A 12,851-nucleotide genomic window follows, 5' to 3' on the forward strand; every position below is an offset into this window, starting at 1 on the left:
CTGGTAGAGATGTTCAGGGATAAGGTCATGTCAAAGATAACTTTGACAATTCAACTATGGGTAACTAGGAAGGTGGCAGTACAATGAACAGAAAGGAGGAAGCCAGAAGGGGGCTGAAAAAGGAGGAGAGGATCATTAGTTCATTTGGATTTGAAGTTACTAGAAAATCCAGTTTTATGATTTACAACAAGTAGTTGGAGATGAAGGCCTAGAGCTAAGAGGAGAGAGAAAAAAAGAGAGGGAAAGGGAGAGGGAGAAGGACAGAAGGAGAAGGAGAGGGAGAAAAGGAAGGGAGAGGAAGCCAAGTTTACTCCCCTCTCATGAGAAAGGAACCAGCTCCATTCTGACCCTGACTCAGGGTCAGAGTGAAGGTGATGACTTAGGAAATGTCATCTCCCTCCCCAAGAAGGTAATAGAGAAAGAATCCTTCCACCCACTCACAGGAAGGTGGGATCCAACTCCTTAGCAAGAACTGTTTGTTTTCCTATTGGACTAACTACATGAAACCGCACATCCACACTGCCATATGCATCTTTGTAACTCCTCCAGTAACTCCAAAGTACTGCTAGAGCAGGGCTGGTCATCTACATGACCGGAATAAGTGTGCACACCCATGAAAGTTCCTTTTACTGAAAGATATCAAAGCATTAAAATGTTTTACCCTGTGCATAGAACAGGGCATTGTACATATCCAGATTTTAATAAATGCTAATAAATAATAAAGAATAAATTAATAAATAATAAAGAATATCCCAAATGGCGTCATGGACAGTCAGACACAACTGAACAACAACAAAATCCAATGGATGAACAGCATTTATCTCTTGGTACACGGGATTTTTGTGGTTGCCACTTCAGCTATAATTAATTACACAGTTTTAGCTTCCCATCCGTTTTGATGGAGTTTTATTTCTCACTCTAATTTCTACTCGGGATTAATTTAGAAAAGTCTAACAGTACCAAAATTAGACTGGACTTGGGAAAAGTCATGTAGTCGCTTTTCATATACTCATATGACCTACCACAAATGGGAATTTTGAGAACTTTTATTTTAAAAAGCTACAGAGCAACACTATAAACCATTTAGCATGATAGAACATAGTTTTGAACTGTACTTAAAACCAAAATCTCTTAAATTAAGGCAAATAAGTTATTTTCAGTTAATCTGAGGATGCCCTGAAGCACATACTATTTAAATAGATTTGCATGTTAAAATTATAGAAACTATACAAGCCTGAACAGCTAGATGGCACAGTGGATAGAGCACCAGGCCCAGAGCCAGGAAGATCTGAGTTCAAATCTGGCCTCAGACACTTACAATCTGTGTGACTCTGGGCAAGTCACTTAACTCTCTTTGCCTCAGTTTCCTCATCTGTCAAATGAGCCGGAGAAGGAAATGGTAAACCACTCCAGTATCTCTGCCAAGAATATCCCAAATGGCGTCATGGACAGTCAGACACAACTGAACAACAACAAAATCCAAACAGGTAAATGAAAATAAAATGAACTTTAATAATGTATTGTGGGTAGTCCTGCACACATCACTTAACTTCTTTGACCATTAGGCAACCTTTTAAGGGTTAATTGTAGATTCATTGCCTCCTCACATGAAAGGAGTTATACCTGAAATACATTGGCTTCTTAAACTAAGTATAAGAAGATAGAAGAGGAAACTTGTCAAGGTTAGCATTCATGGTTATTCAGAGGCTCCGTACACCAATCCTAACCCCATCCCCAGGACAAAAACCCCATCTCAGTTCAGCAAGGGAGCTTACTAAGCAACTTGTCTGCCAAGTGTTAGCTGAAAGAAGAGGCGACCAATTTACTTAGAGCATCTCTGAGAACTTACAGCTGGAAGGGAGGTGGGATGCTTTGATAGCTCCTCCAGTGAAGGAAAACCCCCACCCACCTGTGTCTGCCCAATCTGTGAAACTCTTATCAATGTCCTCCTGTAAATCCACCACGATGGTGGGGGCATTTCTCCTGACATAACATAGATGCCAATGGAGCATATGGACTATCCATCATTTATCCTTCCTTTTAGTCCCTTGACCTGCTCATGTCAGCTGGGGATATGGGGAAGAAATCAGAAATTGTGTCTTGAAAGTGAGACAAGTTAGTCCCATAATCTAATTCAACTCAATGCAAATTTTCCTGTGCTAGGAACTAGACAAACTGAAAATCTTACTGTTAAAAGTAGTTAAGTTGGTTTGGGTTTTTTTTTTGCTTTTTGGAGGGCAATTGGAGTTGTGACTTGTCCAAGGTCACACAGCTAGTATTTGTGTTAAGTGTTTAAGGCCAGATTTGAACTCAGGTCTTCCTAACTCCAGGGCTGGTGCTCTATTCACTGCGCCACCTAGCCACCCCAAAAGTAGTTAAGTTTGCACAAACTGTACTCTGAAAATTGTAGGCTGAGGAAAATTTTCCTTCCAAGCAGACAAATTGAAATCTGGATAAATTTCCTGTGAGCTAATACTGGTAATCAGGTTTACAAAGCTCTTTAGAGACATCAAATATGATTACATCTTTGTTCCTTTTATAGGCACATCCATAATCAAGGCCCAAGGATAGTCACATGTGGGTTGCTTTTTCCCCCCACTAAAGTTGTACAAAAGAATGTTCTATAATTTGAACAAGAATCATAACCCAGAAGGAAAATTTAAAAGGAGGCAGCTAGGTGGTACACTGGATAGAGCCCCAGGTCTAAAGTTAGGAAGACTCATCTTTCTGAGTTTAAATCTGGCCTCAGACACTTACTAGCTGAGTGACCCTGGGCAAGTCACTTAACCCTATTTGCCTCAGTTCCTCACTTATAAAATGAACTGGAGAAGGAAATGGCAAACCATTCTAGTATCTTTTCCAAGAAAACTCCAAATGGTATCACGAAGAGTCAAACACAACTGAACAGCACCACCAATAACAAAAAATTTAAAATGATAGGAAGCCAAAAGAGAATAATAATAAAATCACAGACATAAATTGATAGCTCTTTAAGATTCGCAATGTATTTTACATATATTATCATTGGATTCTCACAACAACCCTGTGAGGTGGGTACTTTAATCCTATTTTACTGATAAAGAAACTGAGTCCAAGAGAGGTTAAGTGACATACCTAAAGTCATACATCTAGTAAATATTTAAGACTGGATTTGAACTCAGGTCTTCTTGATCCCAGGTCTCAATCCCTTTACAGAAGAAGGAGAGGGAAAAAAAACTGACAATATCTGTTCAATTAATGATTTGTATAACTATAGTCACTATAATTCTGACCTTTTATTTTCCAGACTTGTAATTTTTTTCATATAGAGAACTCCTCAGAAGGAAAACTGCTAGCAATGCAAGTCAGCACCTATTCTGCAAATGACAGTTTCAGAAAGTTGCCCCGGGCACTGAGAGGTTAGATGACTTGTCTTTACACAGTCAGGAGTGTGAGAGGCAGGACATGAACAGTAACCACACATGCCGGATTTCCTGGGATTTTCAATTATTCTGTTCCAGCATTCGCATAAAGTATCAAAAATGTCCTGGCAGCTTCCTTATTTCAGCAAACAGTAGCTGAATGAATCAAGTCAATAAGCATTTCAATAATAAGACACATTAGTCACAGAAGAACGAAAGCCAAGAAAGACAGAAAATAATAGGCTGAAGAAATAGCAGGACTGTTTTCTAAAGTGGGGCAGGGTGTATGTGATGTGGTACAGAGGTGCAGGTAGCATTGGGACAACTAGTTCCTACATTTCCAGTTGTAAAGCCAATTGATGTCATGTTCTGTGCTTATAGGGGCACACAAGCAAATGTCCTGATTTGGAGGGAGAGAAGACACTGCTAAGAAAATGTAGCTTTTCAAAAGATGATGCCCCATATTTTCAGCCAACAGTATCAGGAGTGGAGAGAATGAAAAGAACATGAATTTAACTGGGCAATCATAGGAGGCTTGTATACATTTCAACCTCCTGTGTTCTAAGACCATGGAAGCTGGAATTTGAAATGCTCTTTGAAAGGGTGTGAACCTCCGGGCAGTTAGGTGGGCAGTGAACAGAGCACTGCCCTGGAGTCTGGAGGACCTGAGTTCTAATCGCCTCAGACACTTAACGCTTATTAGCCCTGTGACCTTGGGCAAATCAATTGCCCTGCCTTCCTCCAAAAAGAAAAAAAAAAGGTGTGAACCTGATCCTCTGAAATGTAAGAAAAGCAGAGTTGTCAGACCACCAGGCCACTTGGCTGTCAACTTTTGATGGCTCATACCAGAGCCTTTGAAACACAGTGTATAAACACAGAATATAAAATATTATGTTAATTTAATATTGTGTTAAAATAAGTATATTAAAATAAAATTATTTCTTACCTTTGTGCCTTTTCATCTGGGGGAAGCTGCTGATTGTTGTTGCTTGAATTATTTCTACTACGATTTGATACCTGATTTAAGGGAAGAAAAGAGAGAAAGGTTGACTAGGAAGGAAAGGACCTTTCTTCAGCAGCACTTTTAGCTGATATTTATGTAAGTCACAAAGAGTATATAGGGTATTGGAATATTGTAAAAAAAAAAAAAAGTCATCTCTTAGACTAACCTTGTCAAAGACCCTTAACTACAGGGTACTTGGGAACACTGATATTCATAAAATCAGAACAGGACATCAAAGCTGTTTAAATAAAATGAAAAACTAATGACAATTGTATATTCTAAGTTAAATGTGGCTATTACCTAAGAAATTGTTTCTTTCCTGGATATCACAGGTAAGAATTTCAAAGAGACAAGTTTTGGGAGATAGAGTTCCATAAAAATAGGGCTGGGGATCAGAGCAGTGTTGTAATCTGGGATCTGCCGATAATGAGCTAACACGTCTAGCAAATCCTTTCATTTTTCTAGGCTTGAGTGTTCTCATTTGTCAGACTCGGGGTGGGGGTGAATTGGACTAAGATGAACTCTAAGGCATCACCTAAAACATTCTCTGGCTTTATAATCTGCAACTTCGATATTCTTCAGCTCTAGTACCAGTATATAAACTGACATTCTTTCTTATGTTTTTCCTTGTCAATATTTATCAATTGGCTGAGTGACTGGACATTCTATCTTTCCTACTCCTACCCCCGGAGCAGGGCTGGTATTATTGGGATATGCCACAAAAGATGGATTTTATATGGCAGGTTGATGGTGCAGTGCCTTAGAATCAGGAATATTCATCTTCCTTAGTTCAAATATGGCCACAGACAATTAACTAGCCTGTGGTCCTGGGCAAGTTATTTAGCCCTGTTTGCCTCAGTTTCCACACCTGCCAAATGAGCTGGAGAAGGAAATTGCAAACCTCTCTAGTATCTTTGCCAAGAAAACCCCCAAAGGGGGTGGCTAGGTGGCGCAGTGAGTAGAGTGCTGGCCCTGGAGTCAGGAGGACCTGAGTTCGGATCCGATCCGGCCTCAGACACTTAACACAAACAAAAAACCTAGCCGTGTGACCTTGGGCAAGTTACTTAAACTCAATTGCCCTCCAAAAAAAAAAAAAACAAAGGAGGAGGAGGGTATCACAAAGAGTCAAATTCAGTCAGACTAAAATAATAACAAAGTTGCTTATATGTTGCCTGTCTTATTAGAATGCAAGCTTCTTTAGGGCAGGGATTCTTTTTACTTTTCTTTGTATACCAACTTAACACCATATAGGCACATAATAAGCACTTATATTAAAGCTTGTTACTAGGGAAAGAGAGGGGGCAGAGTCAAGACGATGGAGTAGAAACAGGACTTGTGAGGGGCTCTGGCTTCCACCTCCTCCAATTCATGTAAAAGGTGACTCTGAACTTTGGAGCTACAGAACCCACAAAATGACACAGAGAAGCTAACCTCCCACTGAGGACAGCCTGGCAGGCTGGCAGGAAGTGGCCAGCGCAGCACTCTGGGAGCCAAGCCCAGCCCCACTCAAGCCCCAGGATGGCCACAGCCAGCAGCCGGCTGGAGGGACTTCAGATCACGAGCAGCTGTGGCAGTTTCCAGAATTATCAACCCATAGATGCTAAGGACAAAGTGAGAGGTCAGTGTAGTGTGGACTTTGGGATCCGGTAGTTTGGGAGTGTGGTCAGGCCTTTACCCCCTGGAGGGAGAAGCCATTGAGGCGCCACTGGCCATGCAGCCGCTGCCACCTGGCAGCTTCAGCTCCTGGCCTGAAGATTTCAGGGGGACCAAGTGACCAGTCTGAGGGGTAATCACCCTTGCTTTAACCTGCTTGGATCTGAATTGAGGTCTAGGGTGGAGGGCCTGGGGTGTGTGACCAGCTTGCCAGAGTGTGTGGAGGCTTCAGAGAGGGCACCCAACTAACACCTTTGGCAGCTGAGAAAACCTCAGCGATTGGGATGAGCATTTTAGATCTTATCACTTCCACAAATTTTCCTACAGCCTCTTGTCTGGCTCCTTTCATTATCCTCAGCACACACCACCTGTGTTGCATGAATTCAATTCAACAAACCTAAGTTAGGCCAGTCTATAATTCCCAGACTAGAACTTGTCACAACAAATTCCACAAAACATTTCCCACAGAGAGCTCCTTGATCCCTTTTGCTGAGAGTTTTTTCTGGTCCTTTAAGAGGACCCTGAAATAATCAAGTCATTACTTGATCATAATCTTTTGTGAAGTCACCTAACCTGTTGTTTATCCTTCATTTTTAAAGAGCACCAATTAATATAACTTGTTTGCACAGGAAAGTAAAAACTGCTTCCAAGATCACTATAGACACACAAAAAGTATAACAGAAAGAATATATAACACTTCTAATGCTTCTTTACCAATGGAGAGCAAGGGGTATCAATATATTTAAATACTGGGTGGTTTTAAAAATTTAAAGTTATACACATACATACCTACACACATATACATGCATAATTTAAGGTGTTCTAAATATATAATTTTTATATATACTTTTATCTAATTTAATGTTTTATATATGTAATATAGTATATATAATAATACAGTTGGGGTGGCCAGGTAGCACAGCAAGTAAGACCACTGGCCCCAGTGTCAGGATGACCTGGGGATCGAATCTGGGCTCAGATACTTAGCACCACATCCAGAAATAACTGGCCATGTAACCTTGAGCAAGTTACTTAACCCCAATTGCTTAAAAAAAAAAATACAATTAAAATAAGATTATGTATATTTAATTCAGGAAAATGCTAAACTGGGAGTCAGAGCAGTTAGAGCTGGAGGGAGGAGAAGAGGCATCCAAGGAGACAGGGAGGCATAAGCCAAATATATAATATTAGTCACAATATGTATATATGTGTATGTGTACTATGTAGGTAAATACTATGTGTATGTCTATATATAGAGAGAGAAAAAATATACACACGCATATATGTATATGTGTGTATGTATGTACACACACATATAAACATCATCCTCCAGAGTTCAGTCTAAGAAAGACAAACAGAATTCATCTGTCTGCATGTTTATTTCCCTCAACGCAGCAGGCATACATGCATGGGAGCTGCAGTCAGAACTGAGCTTGCTTTAGGGTTAGGCTGCATAGATTATAAAGTCATGAAACTCTATATGACTTAGGATGTCTGGCCTTCTGCCAGCTAATGTTATAGTTCTGAATAAGCAAGGAAGTGTTCCAGCTCAGCATGTCTGTGCAATCTTAATCTGGTTTATGGTTGCTGTTACAGAAGGAGGATTTGGGGTTCACTTAAATGGCATGGTAAAGGATTATTAATATGCCAGTCCAGAAGGGTGCAAATCATCCTCTTGATTGGCTAGTCCAGGTTTTGGGCTTTCTTCAGATGATGAGGGACTTAAGTGTGTCTCACTCTCTCTGTACACATATATACATATCCACACAGGTATATGTATAGATGTATACACATACAATATACATATAGGTATATAACTATATATACACACTTATATACGTAAGTATATATATACATATATAAGTATATACACACATTCTGTGTGTGTGTATCTGAATTAATTTTGAAAGTAATTGTGGGGGAGAAAATAACTAGAGGAGAGGAGATTAGAATAGATGGTTCCAGACCTAAGCCCTGAAGGGAGTTGGGGATTCCAACAGGCAGTGATAGAGAGAGACAGAGAATTCCAAGCATGAAGAATGACCTATGTAAAGACATGGGGAGTGGGATAGCATGAAATAGTAAGAAGGAGAGTTTGGTTGTAATGTAGCAAGCATGATGAGTAGGAATGGAAAATCAGTATGGAAACAGGTTGGAGCCAGATTGTGAAGGGTTTTAAATGGCAAACATAGAAGGTTATTGTTGGATTTTAATGTAGTGATAATAAAGTGCCTTAGTGATGGGGAGAGTGTTATCCCCCAGCCTAGCCCTTACCCCCCTCCCCCAAAAAAGTGAGCTTATTCTCTTTTTGGACAATATTCACTGTTCAGAATTTTTTTTCTTCTGTTGAGCTGAGATTGCCTCAGAACAAGCAACTTACACAAATTGGAACTTGTTCAGAACTCCAAGGACTCATACTACCACACAAGAGCTCTTCAAACACTTGAAGACTACTTTTGTGGCTGCCACCCCCCAAATCTTCTTTTCTCAGGCTAAACAACTTGAGTTCTTTCAACTGCTCCTTGGGCACAGTCAGGGAAACTGGGATTGCTTCCCTACCCTAGCCCTTGGCATCCTCTGGATGCCCTCTGCCTTGTTAGCATACTGCTTAAAAATTAGACCTCAACAATGAAAAACTGTATTCCTGGACTTTCTCTCCCATGCCCCAGAAATCTCCTCATCTTGAAGCCTTACTCCAGCCCTGGAATCCACACATAGGACTCAAGGGCTGTGCTGGCACTTGTTTAACAACCAGCTCTCCAGGGGGGAAAATGTGAGACACATTTTTAATAACCTGCATTATCATTAACATTTTTTCCATTACTTTCTTGGATCCAAACAACAAAATGATAAATCAAGCCCTAATTTGCAGAGTTTGCTGGTTTCAGTGTAAATGCTCCCCTGTGCTTGTAGAAGTGACTCCAGGGACAGCTAGGGAGTACAGTGAATAGAGCACCGGCCCTAGAGTCAGGAGGACCTGAGTTCAAATCCAGCCTCAGACACTTAACACAAAAAACTAGCCATTGTGACCTTAGGCAAGTCACTTAACCACAATTGCCCTCCAAAAAGCAAAAAAAAAAAAAAGTGACTCCAATACACCCCAACCTCTCCTTCTGATTGGATGGTTCCTCCACAGACCTTCCATGGTGGGGTGAGGGGGGAGGAGAGGTGGCCCAAGCCTGCCATAGCTTCATTTTTCTCCAGACAGTACTCCAGGCTTTATGAGGCTGTGCCCCCCTCCTTTTACCCTTCTTTTACAATCTGTCTTCCTTCATTTGAACATAAACTCCTTGAGGACAGTGATTGTCATTCTTTCTGCTTATACTTGCATTCCTAGAACTGACACAGAAAACACTTAATATAAATGCTTGTTGACTGGCTGGGAATGACAAAAAGAAAGTCCTGTGAGCAAAATCTCCTTCATTCTGAATACAAGGCATGTCAAAGCAACCTAAGATCACCTTAAGTTCTTGGGTTGATTATGTTGTGACCCTGCCTACCCATTTATCTGATCCATCCCCCCTTTTTTTTAAGCAATTGAGGGTTAAATAATTTGCTCAAGGTTATACCACCAGTTATTTCTGGGTGTGTTGCTAAGTATCTGAGCCCGGATTTGATCCCCAGGTCATCCCGACACTGGGGCCAGTGCTCTTACTCGTTGTGCTACCTGGCCGCCCCTGAAAGGCCATCCCCTCTTGAAAAAGGTATAACCCTCTCATTGCCATGTCCTAGTTATAAATCTGATCCAACCAAGTTTCAGATATATTTGAGTTCACTTTATTAGTAACAGTCCATGCCCTGGTACACAAAGACCCATCATCATCCATTCTGCCCCTCTCCTCCATCACTATTGCCAGTATATGGCTAAGTATGTCTCCTACTCTCCTTTCCTATTTCACAGCTGTTGCCTTCTATAGTATCTGGTTTAGCTGTTGGATATGGGCATTTTCCTCCTTCCTTGTCCATTTTAGTTAAAAGCCCTTTCAATCAGATAAACCAGAGTACAGGAAAATGCATTCTTCTAGCTTTCATTAGATGGACTCTGTCCCCTGGACCAAAGTTCATTGTTATTCCTGTATTTTTAAACTACAGGGTCCAAAAAACTGAATACTGATCTCTCACTCCATGTTCTTGGGGAGCTATTTACTTCCCATACAATGAATATTATAGAAACTAAAAACAAAATCAGATCATATCATCAAACACCCATTAATGCCCCTGGCTTCCATTAGCATAGCTCAAATGCCATCTCTTATACAGGGCCTTTCTTCATATATTAGCACTCTTTATCCCTCTTGAAATTACTTTGTATACACTTACTTTCATACTTAAATCTCCGAAGTGGAAAGTAAGTTCCTTTAAGGCCAGGGACTGTTTTGGTTTTTGCCTTTATTTCTCCAGCACAGAGTATGAATTTGACTAAATGAATTCAGTGTTCACTGGATGCATAGCACCCCCAGGGAGATACAAATTTAGATATGACATAGTTTCTACCCTCGAGGGGCTGTGGTTGGTAAAAGATGAAATGACTGAGAAAACAAAGGTTAGATCATCTGAGCACATTGATTTATTAAGCAAAGCATGCAATTGCTTAACAAAGAGGGACCAGATCTTCACAGCTTAAGCCTGGACCCTAAATATAGAAGACAGACATTAAAAAATAATTAATCAAACAAGGCTAATTAAAAGGAAACAATACAACATTAAATAATCTGATTTCTAACTGGATGAAAGATTAGGGACTTTCCAAGTTGGGAGGAAGAGAGCCAGCAGGTTCAATTCCCTGAATTCAGAAAAAAAAGGTGTCCCACTCCCCCAAGTATCTGTAATAATCAAAGGAACATGGAAATAACTGATCAGTATGGAGCCAGTTTTCAGATAAGGCACAACAGTTGCTTGAGATGTACAATTGTGAGAAAACTCCTTGCACCCATCTTTGGATCTGACTGAGCTTCTGGTCAGCATAACCTAGGGGTCCTTGGTTAAAGGTCTCTAGATAGCAGGAAGAGGTGGTCCAGTTTCCCAGCCAAACAGGGCTAGGTTCAAATGATACAATAAGACTTTCTCCCAATCCCCGCAATTAGATAAAGCTTTCTCACAAAACAAAAATTGGACTACACCTACAATTGAATAGTAACTAAGCTAGCTTCAGAATAGAGTCACAAAATGGAGTCGGTGTGGTTCCCAAGGTTCCTATAATTAAACACTTGCTGTCCTAATCCCCTCAATTCCCTCAGGGTTTTCATTCTAGTAAGAGGACAATATACCAACAACAGAAAAGAAATTAAACTAAAAATGACACTTTTCCAGTAGCATCTCTTATATAAGAATTCCTAATGGATTGTGAGATTATCACGTGACCATCAGTTTAGACTTAAAGAGATGTTAGCAGTCATGAAGTCCAACCCCCTCATTTATAAATGAGGAAAACCGAATTTGCCCAGGGTTTTACTATTAGTCTGAGGTGGAATAGAATCCAGGTTTCCCTGAATCCAAATTCAGCATTCTAATATGTCACACATCTTTGGATAATGACTGATATCATGCAGGTAATTGGTGACAGATCTCAGTAGACTGGATTGTAATCAGTGACTGATCTTATTAGCTTGGATTCTAAAGTCCTCAACTACATGATGAAATGAGATTAAAAACAGGCAGCAATATCACAAATGTTTACAGTTACCACTTGATTCTCCCAATCATACAAGAGAAAAGTAGGACAGATTAACAAACACAAGGACAATCCTTCCCAGCCCCCGATTTCATTTTATCCATGAATGCTACAAGGGTTGCTTGGAAACAGCAGGTCACCAAAGAGGTAGCTACCTGAAGCAATGGCCAGCCACAGTCAGAAGGGCAGAAAAAACAACAGCAACAATTTAAAAGATTTACTGGAGCACCACTTTTAAAAACAGGACAAAGTCACAGAAATTATAAAAGAAAAATGGCACAGTATCTCAAGAACAGAAACTGTCTCCCCGTACTTTCCACTTGTGTGACCTTGAACAAGTCACCAGATGTCTGTGAGTTTTAATTTCCTCTTATATAAAATGAAGGGGTCATACCAAATGAATTTACTCCCACAAACCTCCATCTTTCATAATCTCTCGGCTTCTCCAAGCTATACACAATAAGTGGAAGAGGAAAGAGAAGTGAAAGGGGAGTCAGGAAACCTGGACTTTAGAGCGCCCTCCGACATTAATTAATGAGGTGATCTTGTTGTTCAGTTGTTTTTAGTTGTGTCCAATTCTTTGTGAATTGGGGGTTTTCTTGCCAGAGATACTGGAGTGGTTTGCCATTTCTTCTTCCAACTCATTTTATAGATGAGCAAACTGAAGCAAACAGGGTTAAGTGATTTGTCCAGGGTCACACAGCTAGTAAGTCTCTGAGGCCAGATTTGAACTCACCAAGATGAGCAGGCACGGCACTCTATCCCTTGCCCCATCTGCCCTTCTAGATGCCATCCTGAGCAAGTCACAAACTCACTTTAGTTTCCTCCTCAATAAAAGTGGGACAACTTTGCCTGTTCTAACAGAGTCAATACAATATAGCAAATCAAGAGCTGGCCTGAGAAAGACCTGAGATCAAATTATGCCTGTTACTCAGGCAAGCCACCTCTCAGTGCTCTGGAAGGCTCTTTGTAAGATTATATGTTCCAGGGAAGTTGCTAAGCTATGTTGGTAAAGGAAGTGTCCTTTTCCAGGGTCCCCTAGATCAATTCAATCATAGTTCTGGTCCCTACCTTTACTGCCCTTACACGGTAATGAGAACAATAGATGTAAAAGGACTATGAA

The 12,851-nt window shown here is 40.5% G+C and overlaps 1 protein-coding gene across 1 annotated transcript in view; it reads right to left on the reverse strand.

Annotated features, from left to right (window-relative positions):
• Nucleotides 1-12,851, reverse strand: part of SNX25 (sorting nexin 25) — a 256,900-nt gene that overhangs the window by 103,321 nt on the left and 140,728 nt on the right. Inside the window, exon 6 of the mRNA XM_069095984.1 lies at nt 4,348-4,418. Coding sequence (XP_068952085.1) covers nt 4,348-4,418 — 71 coding nt within the window. The remainder of the gene's footprint in view (nt 1-4,347; nt 4,419-12,851) is intronic.

The sequence above is a fragment of the Petaurus breviceps genome, unplaced genomic scaffold (genome assembly GCF_028583685.1).
Source record: "Petaurus breviceps papuanus isolate PSGF00001 unplaced genomic scaffold, PetGlider_PUasm1.0 126, whole genome shotgun sequence".
Lineage (NCBI taxonomy): Eukaryota > Metazoa > Chordata > Mammalia > Diprotodontia > Petauridae > Petaurus > Petaurus breviceps.